This window comes from Pristiophorus japonicus, chromosome 9 (assembly GCF_044704955.1).
Source record: "Pristiophorus japonicus isolate sPriJap1 chromosome 9, sPriJap1.hap1, whole genome shotgun sequence".
In the NCBI taxonomy this organism is placed as follows: Eukaryota; Metazoa; Chordata; class Chondrichthyes; family Pristiophoridae; genus Pristiophorus; species Pristiophorus japonicus.
Genome location: NC_091985.1, coordinates 206,952,296 through 206,972,745, shown reverse-complemented (window position 1 = coordinate 206,972,745; position 20,450 = coordinate 206,952,296). Strand labels below are relative to the sequence as shown.

General features: G+C 47.0%; 2 protein-coding genes across 2 annotated transcripts; one reads left to right on the top strand and one right to left on the bottom strand.

Moving 5' to 3' along the window:
* The first annotated feature begins 1,285 nt into the window (after window positions 1–1,285).
* Window positions 1,286–1,597, top strand: LOC139273546 (histone H4). The gene has a single exon (XM_070890496.1). It carries the CDS (start codon window positions 1,286–1,288, stop codon window positions 1,595–1,597), a length of 312 nt encoding a protein of 103 aa, XP_070746597.1.
* Window positions 1,598–11,273: 9,676 nt separating this feature from the next.
* On the bottom strand, window positions 11,274–11,585 carry LOC139273545 (histone H4-like). Its single transcript, XM_070890495.1, has one exon. It carries the CDS (start codon window positions 11,583–11,585, stop codon window positions 11,274–11,276), a length of 312 nt encoding a protein of 103 aa, XP_070746596.1.
* Between the last annotated feature and the right edge of the window lie 8,865 nt (window positions 11,586–20,450).

Sequence of the window (20,450 nt, the reverse complement as noted above, 5' to 3'; positions counted from 1 at the left end):
GCTCGGGAATCCGTACCTCCACGGCCGAGGCTTCATGTGGCGGTCGGAAGAGAGGGCTGTGGCTGGTGAGGTGACCAGGGTCAGGGACCTGCTCGATGGCGGAGGAGCGGGCTGGATGGCGCCAGTCACGCTGGCGCGGCGCCTAAATTCTGCCAACGTCCGCCGCGCGGCCGATGCCATCGAGTCGCTAAAAACAGCTCTGGGCCCTGACTCCGTTAGGTGTATCGAGGAGGCTCAAGCACGTGGGGAGATCCCGTCCGAACTGACCCCCGTCCGGACGGAATTCCTCATCGGCGCCAAACCCCGGAACCTCCCTCGGGGGCCGGCGCCTCACAACTTGAGCCGCCTCGGGGAAATCCCCTCCGTGCCTTTCAGTTCCGCGCGGAGGGGTTTCCTGTACGGGCTGCTCCTGCACACCCTCAACTTTGCCATCCTCGCCGGCCGTCCGGACACGCCATGGCGTACCATCTTGCCGTCCGGAGGAGGCGGGGGTCCCCGATGGAGGGCACTCTACGCAGGGGTCCTCCCACTATTCATCGGGGACTTGGCCTGGAGGGTGGTGCACGGAGCAGTGCCGTGCAACAAATTTTTAAGCCGGTTCACGGACTCCCAGGCCGCCTGCAATTTCTGCGGTCTGGAGGAGTCCGTGTTCCATGTTTTTATTGAATGCACGAGGTTGCAGCCCCTGTTCCACTATTTGAAGGGGCTGCTCCTGAAATTCTGGCTGCACTTCAGTCCCACTCTCCTGATCTTTGGGCACCCTGTGCGGAGGGGAGCGGGTAGGTCCGAGGGCCTCCTCGTAGGACTGCTCCTGGGCACGGCCAAGGGTGCCATCAGCCGGTCCAGGCAGCGGGCGGTCGAGGGGGTCGTTCAACCTGACTGCCTGCCTCTCTTCCGCTCTTACATCCGGTCCAGGGTGTCCTTGGAGATGGAGCACGCGGTGTCCACCGGTACGCTCGCGGCCTTCCGCGAGAGGTGGGCACCGGAGGGACTGGAGTGCATCATCACGCCCGGCAACCAAATTTTAATTTGATTTTACGTTTTAAAGTTAATTTGTTTTAATTGCCGGTGCTTTTAGTGTCCCCTTCCCTTTTATAGGGGGCACTGGGGAAAAATTGTGATTTTAGTGCCCAAAAAAAAACAAAAAAAAAAAAGAAAAAACACAAAAAAAAACACAAAAAAGGGGGAAAAAAAAAATGGGCCTTGTAAATGTCTGGAGTGTCACCCAGGTCGGGTGGCACCGTTTAATGTTTTATGTTTTCACAGATAAACTCAAAAGAGTTTCATGTCTGGTCGAGGGAAAGGAGGCAAAGGATTGGGTAAAGGCGGAGCCAAGCGGCACCGTAAAGTGCTCCGTGATAACATCCAGGGCATCACCAAACCAGCCATTCGCCGCCTGGCTCGCCGTGGCGGTGTCAAGCGGATCTCGGGCCTGATCTACGAGGAGACCCGCGGGGTGCTGAAAGTTTTCCTGGAGAATGTGATCAGGGATGCAGTCACCTACACTGAGCACGCCAAACGCAAGACGGTCACTGCCATGGATGTGGTGTACGCTCTGAAAAGGCAGGGCCGCACTCTCTATGGATTCGGCGGCTGAATAACTCGACCCTTTTCCCCCAATCACAACATAAAGGCTCTTCTAAGAGCCACCCACCGGTTCACAGAGAGAGCAGCGACCTGGGGATCGGAGTGCGGACAGTTGGGTTGGGAAATGGTTTCGGCTGTTTAATTAATGGAAAGAAAGGTTTGGATTTATATAGCGCCTTTCACGACCACCGAACGTCTCAAGACATAGAAACAGAAAATATGTGCAGGAGTAGAATAGGCCATTCGGCCCTTCGAGCCTGCACCGCCATTCAACAAGATCACAGCTGATTACCCACTCCAGCACCTCCACTCCCCGACCCCCGCCCCCCCTCAGCCGCAAGGACCACATGCAATGAACAAGACCAATGAAGTACTTTCGCTGTAGGAATATGGGAATTATTAAATATTTTACAACTATTGTAAATATGAGAGATCAAAAACTCCGGCAGACAGTCACAACTACCGAGCAGGATACACAGTCCCAGACATTACAGTCTCCCCTCACAGATAATTCCTGTCATGTGCGGTTTCTGTGTGAGAATCGGTTAAATGGGACGGCACTGGCGGGATTGATGCGGGACTTTATGTTTACAGGAAGCAGTGATCGGGGATTTATTCCCGCCCGGTACAGACGGATCACGGAATGGAACAGAATTCAAACCGGAATGTGACAGAATGGGATTGGTGACTTATAATGGGGCACAATCGCCGTTATAAAGAGCGGGATTCTTAAATTGCTGGCGGGAAATTAGATTTTATTTAATCTCTGTTGGTTGATATTCTGAAATTGGCGGGCTTTTTGAAATTGACCAACTGTCAGTTTCAGTTCAGCCAATCAGGATCCAGTAATCCCCACCTTTCATTTTCACTCGGTGCTTGGTTCAAACTTGATTGGCGGTCAGGCTGCAGCCAATCACAGCCCCGGGGCCGACCCTCACACACTTTAAAAGGAGGCACAAGAGGAGGCTCTGCATTACCAGTCCCTGTGTCCCAGATTGTGTTGAGATCCGTTCAGAAAATGGCCAGGACCAAGCAGACAGCGCGCAAATCCACCGGAGGGAAAGCTCCTCGCAAACAGTTGGCGACCAAAGCGGCCCGGAAGAGTGCTCCGGCCACGGGCGGAGTGAAGAAGCCTCATCGCTACCGACCCGGCACCGTGGCTCTGAGGGAGATCCGCCGCTACCAGAAATCCACCGAGCTGCTGATTCGCAAACTGCCCTTCCAGCGCCTGGTGCGGGAGATCGCTCAGGACTTCAAGACCGACCTGCGCTTCCAGAGCTCGGCCGTCATGGCCCTGCAGGAGGCCAGCGAGGCTTACCTGGTGGGGCTCTTTGAGGACACCAACCTGTGCGCCATCCACGCCAAGCGAGTCACCATCATGCCCAAAGACATCCAGTTGGCCCGCCGCATCCGCGGGGAGCGCGCCTAGACTCCCCCTGCCTCGGCTCGAAGCTTCAGCACCAAGTGAAACAACGGCTCTTTTCAGAGCCACCAAATCAGCAAAGGAAAGAGCTGCGATCTCCTGTAACCAGAGCTTCGTGTTGTTCATTAACCCATTGTAGGGACGGGCAGAGGGTGTGGGACTGATTACTGCTCGTGTGTTCATATACCAGCTCGGTTCACATGGGAGTTATTGACGATTAACTGATGAGCCCTTTAATATTTTCGGAAACTGACATCGGCTTTACGTCGCTCTGACCCCAAGTTCCCCGGGGCAGAGCACAGATTTCCCCATTCGGTCTTGCCGGAGAATGGGGGCAGGCAGATCTGGGAAGCACTGCAATGGACCCGGGTTCTGTATGTGTTGTGCAGTGCGGTCTAAACTGACCGGCTTAGCAGAGAAATACAGAGCCCGGGAACGGCCGGAGCTCCCGAGAACGAAACCAGCATTCAAACTATCTCAAACCAGACCAGAATTAAACTAGGCCCTTTTATTACTACATTAATTCATCATCGCCGACTCTCTCGTTTTCAGACAGATTAAAGAATATTTAAAGAACCGGTGGCGGTATTTATACAATTGTTGAGTAACAACTGTAGTTCAATTATTCGCTGTTAACGGGAAGAGTGTATGTGTGAGCAGAGAACCGTACTGCAGAGACCGTGAACTGAAAACTCCCGCATACGGATAAAGGGCAAGCCATTTAGGACTGAGATGAGGAGAGAGTTGTTAACCTGTGGAATTCCCTACCGCAGAGAGTTGTTGATGCCAGTTCGTTAGATATATTCAAGAGGGAGTTAGATGTGGCCCTTATGGCTAAAGGGATATTGAAAGAAAGCAGAAAAGGGGTACTGAGGGAATAATCAGCCATGATCTTGAATGGTGGTGCAGGCTCGAATGGCCGCCTCCTGCACCTATTTTCTATGTTTACAGGTCTAAAACAGGCCAATCTATCGGTACATGAACTAAAGGTCTCTGACTCCATTAAGACAGTAAGCAGCCCTTTCACAGATCCTGTGGGTGGCTCTGAAAAGAGCCTTTGGGTTATTAGATTAAATCTTGTCCGCTTTACTTGGTCTTGGACGAAGTGGTGGTTTTCTTGGGCAGCAGCACAGCCTGGATATTCGGCAGCACCCCGCCCTGAGCGATGGTCACCTTTCCCAGCAGCTTGTTGAGTTCCTCGTCGTTGCGGATGGCCAGCTGCAGGTGTCTGGGGATGATGCGGGTCTTCTTGTTGTCGCGGGCCGCGTTGCCGGCCAGCTCCAGGATTTCAGCGGTCAGATACTCGAGCACAGCAGCCATGTAGACCGGGGCTCCGGCACCCACACGCTGAGCGTAGTTCCCCTTTCGCAGGAGCCTGTGAACACGGCCCACAGGGAACTGCAGTCCGGCCCGGGAGGAACGAGACTTGGCCTTGGCGCGAGCTTTACCGCCGGTTTTTCCTCTTCCAGACATTTCCACGATCCACAAGTTCAGAAAAAAGAATGAGAAACTCCTCCCATAGCTGCCCTTCTTATAGCTTCTGGAGGGATGCAGGGAGCGAACTTGTGATTGGTCGCTCTGAGGTGGATTTCATTGGTCTTTTCCGCTGACCAATCACCGTCTGTTTAGCCCGCCAATGAAAAGAGGGCGAAAATTACTGTTCGACTTCCAACGAATCTTCAATTTCAAAAACCCCGCCAATAATTTTTACAATGCGGATTATGTTAATAAATTCACCATTAGCCAAAGATTTCCAAACACTTTTTATTTCCTTTTGCCGTATTCCATATTACCTTCCAAATTCCAGGATGTTACAATCAGGTTTAAATTCGGGTTCAGTTTCATACGTTCTGTAACGGGACATATTCCAGCTCAATCTTTGTACAATTTGGGAATCACAGATCATGGATCGATCCTCCGCACAGGCGGGATTGAGACCAGAACTGGGAGTTCTTCTGTGAAAAGAGAAGAGGGACACAGGGTTCAAACTCCCTGTTCTGGTCTCTGTAAGAACTCCCAGTCTGGGCCGTTGCACTCGGAATCTCGGATTAATAAGCGGGTTGACGCGAACTAGAATTTTTTTTATATTGTAAAGGGCTTGAGAGAGAATGAGGTGACTAAAGTCTGAATTTCACCTCCTAAAACAAGATCATAATTCATTGGCAGGCGGCCAGGGACAGTGTGTGCACTTTACTGGGAGGGAAATTCATCAGAGAAGCTAAGGTTGAACTGGACAGTAAAACCGCTTATCTGAGAATTCAAATCTAAATCTACAGCTGGAACTTTAAATGTTGTCAAACACTTGCTCAGGAAATAACTACAGTAAATTGAGTTTAAAGGGTGATGTGTTTGTGCAGCTCTTTCAGAGACGTTGTGGGTGGCTCTTAAAAGAGCCGTTGTGTTTCTGGCTTGTTGTATCAGGACAGAGTGGAGTTTTACTTGGAGCTGGTGTACTTGGTCACCGCCTTTGTCCCTTCCGACACGGCGTGCTTGGCCAGCTCCCCGGGCAGCAGCAGGCGCACGGCGGTCTGGATCTCCCGGGAGCTGATGGTGGATCGCTTGTTGTAATGGGCCAGGCGGGAAGCCTCACCCGCGATGCGCTCAAAAATATCGTTCACAAAAGAGTTCATGATGCCCATGGCCTTGGAGGAGATGCCGGTGTCGGGGTGAACCTGCTTCATCACTTTGTAGATGTAGATGGAGTAACTCTCCTTCCTCGACTTCCTGCGCTTCTTACCGCCCTTCGGTGGTGTTTTCTTGATCACTTTCTTGGCGCCTTTCTTGGCAGTAACTGATTTCTTCTCTTCAGGCATCGTCTTGTTCAATCCGACCCAGACATGACGTAAACTTAGCTCGGAGCTCGCATTATATAGGCAGCCCCACACTCCGCCCACAGCCCTATGCTAATGAGGGATGGGTGAAGGCAACGATTGTGATTGGTTCACTCGCTGCGTTGTCAATTCTATTGTTCTGTAATTCTCTGATTGGTCTCTTTAAACATCCAATCAGATTTACTGCTCGCCACAATCTCAAATTCTTGAATTAGGTCGTCAGTTACATCCCCTCCCGAGCCATATTCTGTTCTTTATCGATCTAGATGTCTACATGTTCGACAGACATTGACCGGTTTGTAACCGAGATTGCCTGAGGGTCACTTCTGGTCAGGACTTGGGAGTCCTTCTATGAGGCAAAAGGCCCTCACTGTCCTTCCGCCCTCCTCCCACCGTTTAATTCAACACCTTTCTTATCTGTCACTGCTGTAACTACATTAGTTGTTTCAGTGTTACCTTCACCTGGAATATGCCGTACCTTCTGTGCAGTAAAGGGCCTATTTCCCTTAGCACAGGAGGCATAAATGTAAAGTAATTGGTAGAGGATTTAGAGGGGAAATATCTTCACGCAGGCTGCGGTCTGAAACTCACTGCCTGAAAGGGTGGTAGAGGCAGAAACCCTCACCACATTTAAAACTACTTGGACGTGCACTTGAAGTGCCGTAACCTGCAGGGTTACGGACCGAGAGCTGGAAAGTGGGATTCGGCTGGATAGCCTTTTGTTGGCCGGCACGGACACGATGGGCCGAAGTGGCCTCATTCCGTGTTGTAAGCTTCTATGATAAATGTCTATAATTCTGAAACTAAAAGGATATTCCGTCCATCGTGCATATGCTGATTTAAAACATATAGACCTTGGCGAAAAATATATATCTATACCGAACAAAATGTAAATGAACTGTATCTCCCTCCCTCCCCTCCCCCCGTGAGGCGGTGGGTGGCACTTAGACGAGCCTTTGCTTTCTGCTTGTGGGAGAGGGTCGCGTTGAATCCATAGAAAGTGCGGCCCTGCCGTTTCAGAGTGTACAGCACATCCATGACAGTGACTGTCTTGTGCTTGGCTGCTTAGTGTCGGCCTAAACTGACCGGCTTAGGAGAGAAATACACGGCCCGGAACGACCGGAGATCCCGGGAACAGAACCAGCATTCAAACTCTCAAACCAGACCAGAATTAAACTAGGCCCTTTTAATAACCGCCGACTTTCTTCATACAGCTTTCATTGATAGATTAAATAGTATTTAGGGAACCGGTTGCGGTATTTATACAATTTTTGAGTCTCTGACAACTGTAGTTTAATTATTAGTTGCTAACTAGAACAGTTTGTGTGAGCAGAAAACCATAATGCAGATACCAGGAACTGAAAACTCCCGCATACAGGTCTGAAATAGACCAATTTATTGGTACCTGAAAACAAGGTCTCCATTAATACAGTAAGCAGCCCTTTCACATATATTGTGAGTGGCTCTGAAAAGAGCCTTTGGGTTATAAGTTTAAATCTTGTCCGCTTTACTTGGTCTTGGACGAAGTGGTGGTTTTCTTGGGCAGCAACACAGCCTGGATATTAGGTAGCACCCCGCCCTGAGCGATGGTCACCTTTCCCAGCAGCTTATTGAGCTCCTCGTCGTTGCGGATGGCCAGCTGCAGGTGTCTGGGGATGATGCGGGTCTTCTTGTTGTCGCGGGCCGCATTGCCGGCCAGCTCCAGGATTTCAGCGGTCAGATACTCGAGCACAGCAGCCATGTAGACCGGGGCTCCGGCACCCACACGCTGAGCGTAGTTCCCCTTTCGCAGGAGCCTGTGAACACGGCCCACAGGGAACTGCAGTCCGGCCCGGGAGGAGCGAGACTTAGCCTTGGCCCGAGCTTTACCGCTGGTTTTTCCTCTTCCAGACATTTCCACAATCCACAGGTTCAGACAAGGAATAAGAAACTCCTCCCACATCTGCCCTTCTTATACCTTCTGGAGGGATGCAGGGAGCGAACTTGTGATTGGTCACTCTATCGTGGATTTCATTGGCTGTAACCGATGACCAATCATAGTCTGTCTAGTCCACCAATGAAAGTAGGGCGGAAATTACTGGTTCCCAACAGCCAGAACCTAACGATTTTTTAAATTCAAAAATCCCGCCAATAATTGTTAAAATTGCGGATTATGTTAGCAACTTCACCATTAGCCAAATACTTTAAAACACTTTGTTTCCTTTTGTCTTATTCCATGTTCCCCTTGCAAATTCCAGCCTGTTACAATCAGGATTAAATTCGGCTTCAGTTTCAAACTGTCTGCAACGGGCGGGACTCAGTCCCCACTGATTCTGTAACGGGACACATTCCAGCTCCATCTTTGTAAAAGTGAACTTCTTTTCACAGGAGCTGCTGTGGGAGTGAGACCAGAACGGAGAGTCCTTCTGTAAAAAGAGAAAAGGGACAGAGTGTTCAAACTGCCCCTGTTCTAGTCTCTAAGAACTCCCATTCTGGGTTGTTACACTGCGGGGAGTCTCGGGTTAATAAACGGACTGAGCGCAACGGAATAAAAAAAACATGTAAAAAGGGCTTGAGTGAGAATGCGACTGAAATCGGAGTTTCCCCGCCCCCCAAAATAAATTCCTCGGCAGGCGCTGTGAATGAACGAGTCTGAGAACAAAGGGAAAGCGACCAGGGCCCGTGTTTGTAGTTTACTCACTGCAGCAAATTCCAGAGACGCCAAGGTCAAGCCGGTCAGTGAAGCTACTTATGAGAATTCAAAACTAAATCTGCAGCTGGAACTACAAAGGTTCTCACACACACTTGTTCGGGAAATAATTACAGTAAATTCAGTCTAAAGGGTGATGTGTTTGTGCAGCTCTTTCAATGATGTTGTGGGTGGCTCTTAAAAGAGCCGTTGTGTTTGGGGTTTGTTGTCAGGACAGCGTGGAGTTTTACTTGGAGCTGGTGTACTTGGTCACCGCCTTTGTCCCTTCCGACACGGCGTGCTTGGCCAGCTCTCCGGGCAGCAGCAGGCGCACGGCGGTCTGGATCTCCCGGGAGCTGATGGTGCGGCGCTTGTTGTAATGGGCCAGGCGGGAAGCCTCACCCGCGATGCGCTCGAAAATATCGTTCACAAACGAGTTCATGATGCCCATGGCCTTGGAGGAGATGCCGGTGTCGGGGTGAACCTGCTTCATCACTTTGTAGATGTAGATGGAGTAACTTTCCTTCCTCGACTTTCTGCGCTTCTTGCCGCCCTTCGGTGGTGTTTTCTTGATGACTTTCTTGGCACCCTTTTTCGAAGCTGGTTTCTTTTCCTCAGGCATGTCTTGTTCAGTCAGTTACAGATATGAAGGAAATTCTGCTCCGGGCTCGTATTATATAGGCAGCCCCACACTCCGCCCACATCCCTATGCTAATAAGGGATGGGTAAAGGTAACGATTGTGATTGGTTCATTAGCTGCGTTGTCAATTTCCATTGTACTGTATCTTTTTGATTGGATGTTTAAAGGGACCAAACAGATTTATTGCTCGCCACAATCTCAAATTCTTGAATTCGGTCATCAATGACATCCCCTCCCGATTTATACTCCGTTCTTTATGTTTCTGTTCTGCTCTCAGGCAAAAATGGTTAATGACGGCCAAACTTATAAGGAAGGTTAATTCACGTTTTTTCCTATATATACATTCAATAATCTGAACAGCAAACTCGCTGCTGTGTATGTCGATCTAGATTTCTACATGTTCGAGACATTGACCGGTTTATAACTGAGATTGCCTGAGGGTCACTTCTGATCAGGACTTGGGAGTCCTTCTATGAGGGCAAGGGACCCTCACTGTCCTTCCGCCCTGATGCTGCCTTCATCCCATCGTTTAATTCAACACCTTTCTTATCTGTCACTGCTGTAACATGGATGTAACAGCATGGATTTATGAAGGGGAATCATGTTTGACAAATTTGCTGGAATTCTTTGAGGATGTCATGAACAGGGTGGATAATGGGGAAGCCGTGGATGTGGTATATTTGGACTTCCAGAACGCATTTGACAAAGTGCCACATAGAAGGTTACTGACTGCACAAGATAAAAGTTCACGGGGTTGGGGGTAATATATTAGCATGGATAGCAGATTGGCTAACAAACAGAAACCAGAGAGTGCGGATAAATGATTCATTCCCGGGTTGGCAATCAGTAACCAATGGGATGCCACAAGGATCAGTGCTAGGACACCAACTATTTATGATCTATATTAACGACTTGGAAGAAGGGACCGAGTGTAATGCAGCCAAGTTTGCTGACGATACAAAGATGGGAGGAAAAGCAATGGGTGAGGAGGACACTAAAATTCTGCAAAAGGACATAGACAGGCTAAGTGAGTGAGCAAGGATTTGGCAGATGGAGTATAATATTGGAAAGTGTGAGGTCATGCACTTTGGCAGAAAAAAATCAAAGAGCAAGTTATTATTTCAATGGTGAAAGATTGCAAAGTGCTGCAATGCAGCGGGACCTGGGGGTACTTGTGCATGAAACACAAAAGGTTAGTATGCAGGTACAGCAAGTGATCAGGAAGGCCAATGGAATCTGGCCTTTATTGCAAAGGGGATGGAGTATAAAAGCAGGGAAGTCTTGCTACAGTTGCACAGGGTATTGGTTAGGCCACACCTGGAATACTGCATGCAGTTTTGGTTTCCATATTTACAAAAGGATATACTTGCTTTGGAGGCAGTTCAGAGAAGTTTCACAAGGTTGATTCCGGAATGAGGGGGTTGACTTGAGGAAAGGTTGAATAGGTTGGGCCTTTACTCATTGGAATTCAGAAGAATGAGAGGTGATCTTATCGAAACTAAGATTATGAGGGGGCTTAACAAGGTGGATGCAGAGAGGATGTTTCCACTGCTAGGGGAAACTAGAACTAGAGGGCTTAATCTTAGAATAAGAGGCCGCCCATTTAAAACTGAGATGAGGAGAAATTTCTTCTCTGAGGATTGTGAATCTGTGGAATTCACTGCCTCAGAGAGCTGGGACATTGAATAAATTTAAGACAGAAACAGAGTTTCTTAATGATAAGGGAATAAGGGAATATGGGGCAGGGAAGTAGACCCGAGTCCATGATCGTATTAAATGGCGGAGCAGGCTCGAGGGGCCTTATGGCCGACATTTGCTCCTATTTCTTATGTTTTTATGTTCTTATGTTCTAACTACATTAGTTTTTTCAGTATTACCTTCATCTGGAATGCCCCGTAAATGTCTATGATTTGAAGACTAAAAGGACATTCTGTCCATCGTGTATATGCTGATTTAAAACACCTAACACCACAATATAGATCTTGGCAAAAAACATATCTATACAGAACAAAGTGTAAATCAACTATCTCGCCCCCGTTCCCCAGGTCACTGCTCTCTCTGTGAGGAGGTGGATGGCTCTGAGAAGAGCCTTTGTGTTGTGTTTGGGGGAAAGGGTCACGTTATTCAGCCGCCGAATCCATAGAGAGTGCGGCTCTGCTGTTTCAGAGCGTACACCAGATCCATGGCAGTGACCGTCTTGCGCTTGGCGTGTTCAGTGTCGATGACCGCATCCCTGATCACATTCTCCAGGAAAACCTTCAGCACCCCGCGGGTTTCCTCGTAGATCAGGCCCGAGATCCGCTTGACACGGCCACGGCGAGCCAGGCGGCGGATGGCTGGTTTGGTGATGCCCTGGATGTTATTACGGAGCACTTTATGGTGCCGTTTGGCTCTGCCTTTACCCAGTCCTTTGCCTCCTTTACCTCCTCCAGTCATGATGATTCTTTACTGAAATCGCCGCTGAATGTTAATCTCTCGCCTTACCCATTGTCTGTTGAGACCACCAATGAAACGAGGGTGGAAATTCCTGTCCTCAACAGTCACACCTCGAAAGATTTTTAATTTCAAAAATACCGCCAATAATTTTTTAAAGTGCGGATTATGTTAATAAATGCACCATTAGCCAAAGGTTTACAAACAGGTTTTACTTCCTTTTATTTTATTCCATATTTCCCTTACTAATTCCAGGCTGTTACAATCAAAATTAAAATTGCGTTCACTGTCAATCTGTCTGTAACGGACGGCAATCAATCCCCACTGATTCTGTAACAGGGCACATTCCAGCTCAAACTGTGTAAAAGTTGGGAATCACAAATCATGGATTGATCTTCCGCACAGGCGGGAGTGAGACCAGAACTGGGAGCCCTTCTGTGAAAAGGGAAGAGGGATAGAGTGTTCACACTGCTCCCATTCTGGTCTCTGTACAAACTCCCATTCTGGGTTTTTACACTGCAGGGAGTCCCGGGTTAATAAACGGATTGACCGTAACAGGAATTGAAAAATAAACTTGTAAAGGGCTTGCGAGAGAATGAGGTGCAGGACATTCTAAAAAGGGAGGGAGAACAGCCAGTTGTCGTGGTGCACGTTGGTACCAACGACATAGGTAAAAAAAGGGATGAGGTCCTACGAAATGAATTTAAGGAGCTAGGAGCTAAATTAAAAAGTAGGACCTCAAAAGTAGTAATCTCGGGATTGCTACCAGTGCCACGTGCTAGTCAGAGTAGGAATCGCAGGATAGCTCAGATGAATACGTGGCTTGAGCAATGGTACAGCAGGGAGGGATTCAAATTCCTGGGGCATTGGAACCGGTTCTGGGGGAGGTGGGACCAGTACAATCCGGACGGTCTGCACCTGGGCAGAATCGGAACCAATGTCCTCGGGGGAGTGTTTGCTAGTGCTGTTGGGGAGGAGTTAAACTAATATGGCAGGGGGATGGGAACCAATGCAGGGAGATAGAGGGAAACATAAAGGAGGCAAAAGCAAAAGACAGAAAGGAGATGAGGAAAAGTGGAGGGCAGAGAAACCCAAGGCAAAGAACAAAAAGGACCATTGCACAGCAAAATTCTAAAAGGACAGAGGGTGTTAAAAAAACAAGCCTAAAGGCTTTGTGTCTTAATGCAAGGAGTATCCGCAATAAGGTGGATGAATTAACTGTGCAAATAGATGTTAACAAATATGATGTGATTGGGATTACAGAGACGTCGCTCCAGGATGATCGGGGCTGGGAACTCAACATCCAGGGGTATTCAACATTCAGGAAGGATAGAATAAAAGGAAAAGGAGGTGGGGTAGCATTGCTGGTTAAGGAGGAGATTAAGGCAATAGTTAGGAAGGACATTAGTTTGGATGATGTGGAATCTATATGGGTAGAGCTGCAGAACACCAAAGGGCAAAAAACGTTAGTGGGAGTTGTGTACAGACCTCCAAACAGTAGTAGTGATGTTCGGGAGGGCATCAAACAGGAAATTAGGGGTGCATGCAATAAAGGTGCAGCAGTTATAATGGGTGACTTTAATATGCACATAGATTGTGCTAACCAAACTGGAAGCAATACGGTGGAGGAGGATTTCCTGGAGTGCATAAGGGATGTTTTTTTAGACCAATATGTCGAGGAACCAACTAGGGGGGAGGCCATCTTAGACTGGGTGTTGTGTAATGAGAGAGGATTAATTAGCAATCTCGTTGTGCGAGGCCCCTTGGGGAAGAGTGACCATAATATGGTGGAATTCTGCATTAGGATGGAGAATGAAACAGTTAATTCAGAGACCATGGTCCAGAACTTAAAGAAGGCTAACTTTGAAGGTATGAGGCGTGAATTGCCTGGGATGGATTGGGGAATGATACTTAAGGGGTTGACTGTGGATGGGCAATGGCAGACATTTAGAGACCGCATGGATGAACTACAACAATTGTACATTCCTGTCTGGCATAAAAATAAAAAAGGGAAGGTGGCTCAACCGTGGCTATCAAGGGAAATCATGGATAGTATTAAAGCCAAGGAAGTGGCATACAAATTGGCCAGAAATAGCAGCGAACCTGGGGACTGGGAGAAATTTAGAACTCAGCAGAGGAGGACAAAGGGTTTGATGAGGGCAGGGAAAATAGAGTACGAGAGGAAGCTTGCAGGGAACATTGAAACGGACTGCAAAAGCTTCTATAGATATGTAAAGAGAAAAAGGTTAGTAAAGACAAACGTAGGTCCCCTGCAGTCAGAATCAGGGGAAGTCATAACGGGGAACAAAGAAATGGCGGACCAATTGAACAAGTACTTTGGTTCGGTATTCACGAAGGAGGACACAAACAACCTTTCGGTTATAAAAGGGGTCGGGGGGTCGAGTAAGGAGGAGGAACTGAGGGAAATCCTTATTAGCCGGGAAATTGTGTTGGGGAAATTGATGGGATTGAAGGCCGATAAATCCCCAGGGCCTGATGGACTGCATCCCAGAGTACTTAAGGAGGTGGCCTTGGAAATAGTGGATGCATTGACAGTCATTTTCCAACATTTCATTGACTCTGGATCAGTTCCTATAGAGTGGAGGGTAGCCAATGTAACCCCACTTTTTAAAAAAGGAGGGAGAGAGAAAACAGGGAATTATAGACCGGTCAGCCTGACATCGGTAGTGGGTAAAATGATGGAATCAATTATTAAGGATGTCATAGCAGTGCATTTGGAAAGAGGTGACATGATAGGTCCAAGTCAGCATGGATTTGTGAAAGGGAAATCATGCTTGACAAATCGTCTGGAATTTTTTGAGGATGTTTCCAGTAGAGTGGACAAGGGAGAACCAGTTGATGTGGTATATTTGGACTTTCAGAAGGCTTTCGACAAGGTCCCACACAAGAGATTGATGTGCAAAGTTAAAGCACATGGGATTGGGGGTAGTGTGCTGACATGGATTGAGAACTGGTTGTCAGACAGGAAGCAAAGAGTAGGAGTAAATGGGGACTTTTCAGAATGGCAGGCAGTGACTAGTGGGGTACCGCAAGGTTCTGTGCTGGGGCCCCAGCTGTTTACACTGTACATTAATGATTTAGATGAGGGGATTAAATGTAGTATCTCCAAATTTGCGGATGACACTAAGTTGGGTGGCAGTGTGAGCTGCGAGGAGGATGCTGTGAGGCTGCAGAGCGACTTGGATAGGTTAGGTGAGTGGGCAAATGCATGGCAGATGAAGTATAATGTGGATAAATGTGAGGTTATCCACTTTGGTGGTAAAAACAGAGAGACAGACGATTATCTGAATGGTGACAGATTAGGAAAAGGGGAGGTGCAAAGAGACCTGGGTGTCATGGTACATCAGTCATTGAAGGTTGGCATGCAGGTGCAGCAGGCGGTTAAGAAAGCAAATGGCATGTTGGCCTTCATAGCAAGGGGATTTGAGTACAGGGGCAGGGAGGTGTTGCTACAGTTGTACAGGGCCTTGGTGAGGCCACACCTGGAGTATTGTGTACAGTTTTGGTCTCCTAACCTGAGGAAGGACATTCTTGCTATTGAGGGAGTGCAGCGAAGGTTCACCAGACTGATTCCCGGGATGGCGGGACTGACCTATCAAGAAAGACTGGATCAACTGGGCTTGTATTCACTGGAGTTCAGAAGAATGAGAGGGGACCTCATAGAAACATTTAAAATTCTGACGGGGTTAGACAGGTTAGATGCAGGAAGAATGTTCCCAATGTTGGGGAAGTCCAGAACCAGAGGTCACAGTCTAAGGATAAGCGGTAAGCCATTTAGGACCGAGATGCGGAGGAACTTCTTCACCCAGAGAGTGGTGAACCTGTGGAATTCTCTACCACAGAAAGTTGTTGAGGCCAATTCACTAAAAATATTCAAAAAGGAGTTAGATGAGGTCCTTACTACTAGGGGGATCAAGGGGTATGGCGAGAAAGCAGGAATGGGGTACTGAAGTTGAATGTTCAGCCATGAACTCATTGAATGGCGGTGCAGGCTAGAAGGGCCGAATGGCCTACTCCTGCACCTATTTTCTATGTTTCTATGTTTCTATGAAATCTGAGCCTCATTCCCTAAACAAGCTCTTAATTCCTCGGCAGGCGCTGTAAATGGGAACGAGCGACAAGGAATCGTGTTTGTAGCATGAATGGCGGGAAATTCAACAGCGGCCTAACGTCGAACCAGACAGTGAAGCTGCTTATGAGAATTCAAAACTAACTCCACAGCTGGAACTGCAAAGGTTCCCAAACACACTTGTTCAGGAAATAATTACAGTAAATTGAGTCTAAAGGGTTACGCGCTTTAGGTCTTTCAGAGAGGTTGTGGGTGGCTCTTAAAAGAGCCATTGTGTTTGGGGTGTTCCCTCAGGACAGCGTGGAGTTTTACTGAGAGCTGGTGTACTTGGTCACCGCCTTTGTCCCTTCCGACATGGCGTGCTTGGCCAGCTCCCCGGGCAGCAGCAGGCGCACGGCGGTCTGGATCTCACCGGAACTGATGGTGTCAGATTATGGTATGAGAGTGTGTATTTTATTCTGTACCTGTCTATCTCTGGTATATGAGTGTGGCATTTAATCTGTACCTGTCAGTTACTGGTATATGATTGTTGGGGTTACTCTCTACCTCTCAGTTTCGGTTATGTGATTGTGGGTTTTAATCTGTACCTGTCACTCTCTAGTATTTGAGTGTGGTGTTTATTCTGTATCCATTTGTCTCTGGTATGTTAGTGTGGGTTTATCTGCACCTATCAGCTGCTATGTGAGTGTGGGTTTATTCTGTACCTCTCGGTTCTGGTATATGACTGTGGGATTAATCTGTACCTGTCAGTTTCTGGTATGTGAGTGTGGTCTTTAATCTGTACCTGTCAGTCTCTGGTATGTGACTGTGTATTTTTTCTGTAACTGTCAGTTTATATGTGAGTGTGTATTTTATTCTATACATTTCAATCTCTGGTATGCGAATGTGGGGTTTAACCTGTACCTGTCAGTTTCTGGTATGTGAGTGTGGGTTTAATCTGTACGTATCAGTTTCTGGTATATGAGTGTGGGGTTAATCTGTACCTATCAATTTCTGGTCTATTATTGTGGGCTTTAATCTGTACCTATTAGTTTCTGGTATGTGAGTTTGGGTGATATTCTGTATCTGTCTGTTTCTGGTATGAGAGAGTGGTTTTAAGATGTACCTTTCAGTCTTTGATATGTGAAAGTGGGGATTAATCTGTACCTGTCAGTTTCTGGTAAAAAGTGTGTGGTTTAATCTGTATCTGTCAGTTTCTGGTCTATGAGTGTGGGTTTAATCTATACCCATCAGTTTCTGGTGTGCAAATGTGGGTTTTATTCTGTATATTTCAGTATCTGGTATATGAATGTGATATGTTTCAATAGTGAAACAGCATTTGATCCTACCGCTCTGTGTGTCTGTAAGATTCACAATGAAACTCAGCCACTTCAGATCACTGTTGGACTGACAGCTTCTGCTGCCTGTGATAACAGGATTGAGGTCAGTTCTGTGTCTCTGCGCTCTGTGAGTGATAATGTACTTACTGTATGCGAGAAGGAGCTGCCTGCACTTTGTCTTGTGTTCTGGGTGGAAGAAATATCATATTTATACTGGTTCAATGAAGTATTTTGCTTTGAGAATAATAATACCAGAAAAATATTAGTTATGATATGGACAACTGATGGGGAAAATATAAAATAAAGTTGTAATGAATGTATATGTTTATAATAAAGTAAAGTATCTGGAGAGAGGAAACCGTGATACAAACAGTGTTCTTGTCTGACCTCACTGCAGTACAGCGGCACTCAGATTTTCCACACCAGGTGTGTAGGACGGTTCTATAGAAAGTTATCAGCATCTAGACACAACTCAAACCCAGCACTGGTCCATGAATGGGATCACCCGATTAATACAATCGAGGTTTATATCCTCCACTCCCATAGGACTACCTGTAAAATTCTGAATCGCTTTCTGGATTATAACCACAGGTACCTGGGCTGTACAACAATTGTTCTCAGTCTATTGGAACCGAGTTAAGTGCCTGTGCAGTCAACAGAATGTCACAGAGCCCGGATCATGATGTATCTGAGGGAGCGACAATGTATCTCTCGATCACCTTCAACACGGTTCTGGAGAACTCAACGCACTGAAACAAAATTACCAAATTTGAAATGTCTACTTTCTGTCCTGGTGCCTGCAATAGATACACTTTGTGACACCCCTCACATCCTCACTGTCAGGCTGTGTTTCCACTGTTCAATGTCCAAGAAGGGCAGACACGGTGAGATTGGGACTGAATCAGGAACATTCACTACTGGTTTGGTGACAGAAACCAGCAATGATTTGAAAGAGTGTGGTGATTAACTTTCTCTGTTACCTTACACTGTACACACATAGCCCGGGATATCTCCGCTCCCTTCCCCCACTCACTCCAAGTTCCCAAACTACTTCCTGCTCCATTCTGCCTCTTACAAACAGCCCCCGATTCCCCGACACAAAGCCCATTTGCAGACACAGTCTCAATGCGACGAGCTGCTGTAAGGAGGCTGCTGTTTGCTCCCTTACTCTGGCCTGGAATATCTCCGCTCCCTGATGTGTTCAACGATCATCAGCCCAGCACAGAGGAAACGGCAGCCACTGGCAGAGCTGGGGAAGGGGAGCTCGCATGGGCCCTTCCCATCAGTTTAAATACTGGGCGGGTGACAAGTGGGGGTGGGGGGGGGGACGGTGTTGAGGGAGAGCAGGCAAGTATTTCAATGCTGGAGCGTGAAGCTTGGAGGTGGATCTGGAAGCTCAGAGGCTGCTGTCTCTGCTCAATCTGTCACCCTGTATTGTTTAGACTATGGGATGTGAGTGTGGGTTTTACACTGTATAGTTCAGACTATGGGATGTGAGTGTGGGTTTTACACTGTATAATTCAGACTTTGGGATGTGAGTGTGTGTTTTACACTGTATAGTTCAGACTATGGGATGTGAGTGTGTGTTTTACACTGTATAGTTCAGACTATGGGATGTGAGTGTGGGTTTTACACTGTATAATTCAGACTTTGGGATGTGAGTGTGTGTTTTACACTGTATAGTTCAGACTATGGGATGTGAGTGTGTGTTTTACATTGTATAGTTCAGACTATGGGATATGAGTGTGGGTTTTACACTGTATAGTTCAGACTATGGGATGTGAGTGTGGGTTTTACACTGTATAATTCAGACTTTGGGATGTGAGTGTGTGTTTTACACTGTATAGTTCAGACTATGGGATGTGAGTGTGTGTTTTACATTGTATAGTTCAGACTATGGGATATGAGTGTGGGTTTTACACTGTATAGTTCAGACTATGGGATGTGAGTGTGGGTTTTACACTGTATAATTCAGACTTTGGGATGTGAGTGTGTGTTTTACACTGTATAGTTCAGACTATGGGATGTGAGTGTGTGTTTTACATTGTATAGTTCAGACTATGGGATGTGAGTGTGTGTTTTACACTGTATAGTTCAGACTATGGGATGTGAGTGTGTGTTTTACACTGTATAGTTCAGACTATGGGATGTGAGTGTGTGTTAAATTTTATATGAATCAAAAAGCAGGATGTTTAAAAGAGGAGAGACTAGTAAATCTAGTTATTCAGGGGGATTTAAGTGTCATTGTACACGGATCACATATAGTTAACTTGCAGCTACTGCAAGCAATTAGGAAGGTAAAGGATATGTTGGCCTTTATTACAAGGGGTTTGGAGTTTCAGAGTAAAGAAATGTGGCTGCAATTATGTAGGGCTTTGGTGAGACCACACCTGGATTACTGGGCACAGTTTTGGTCTCATTGCCTAAGGAAGGATATTAGAGGGGGTGCAACATTGAATCCTGGGTTAGGGAGATTGAGTGAAATGCACCTATACACTCTGGAGTTTAGAAGAATGAGAGCTGAGCTCATTGAAACCTAAAAAAATCTTAGAATTCTTGGCAGGGTAGATGCTGTGAGGATGTTTCCCTTTGCTGGATAGTCTAGATCTAGGGGTCACAGTCTCAGGATAAGGGATCGGACACTTAGGACTGAGATGAGGAGCAATGTATTCACTCAGAGGGATGTGAATCTTTGGAATTCTATACACATAGGTCTGAGACACTCAGTCATTGAGTATATTCAAGACAGAGAACAAAGGGAATCAAGGGAAATGGGTATCAGGCAGGAGTTCAGGGTGAAGTTCAGCCATGAATGTAATGAATTGCGGAGCAGGCTCGAGCGGCCTTACCGCCTGCTATTTCTTATTCTCTTACAGCTGTCAGTATCTGGTATGTGAGTGTTGTTCTTTCTTCAGTTTTTGGTGGGCAAAAGTAGGTTTTATTATACACCATGTCTGCTTCTGGAATGTGACTGCGAGTTCCACTGTTTTTGCCTGTCTCCGGGATGTGAGTGTGGATTTTACTCTGTACCTGTCGGCCTCTGGTATGTCAATGTGGGTATTACCCTGTACCTGTCAGTTTCTCATATGTGATTGGGAATTTATTCTGTACTTGTCAGTTTCTGTTATGTGAGTTTTATTCTGTATCTGTTATTTTCTGAATTTTTAACATGGGTTTTCCTCTGTACCTGCCAGTTTCTGGGATGTGAGTGTAATTTTTTGTCTGTACCTGTCTGTTTCCGGTATAGGAATGTAGGTAAAACTATGTAGTTCTCAGTCTCTGGGATGTGAGTGTGCGTTTTACTCTGTATCAGTCACGTCTTTGGTATGTGAGTGGGTTTTATTCTATAGCTGTCATTTTCTCGTATGTTAACGTGGGCTTTAATCAGTACCTGGCAGTTTCTGATATGCGAGAGTGGATTTTAGCCTGTATCTGTCAGTTTATGATATCTGAGAGTGG

Excerpts from the sequence above, each read along its gene's own strand:
- LOC139273546 (XM_070890496.1), top strand. The coding sequence starts at position 1,286 with ATGTCTGGTCGAGGGAAAGGAGGCAAAGGATTGGGTAAAGGCGGAGCC.
- LOC139273545 (XM_070890495.1), bottom strand. The coding sequence starts at position 11,585 with ATGACTGGAGGAGGTAAAGGAGGCAAAGGACTGGGTAAAGGCAGAGCC.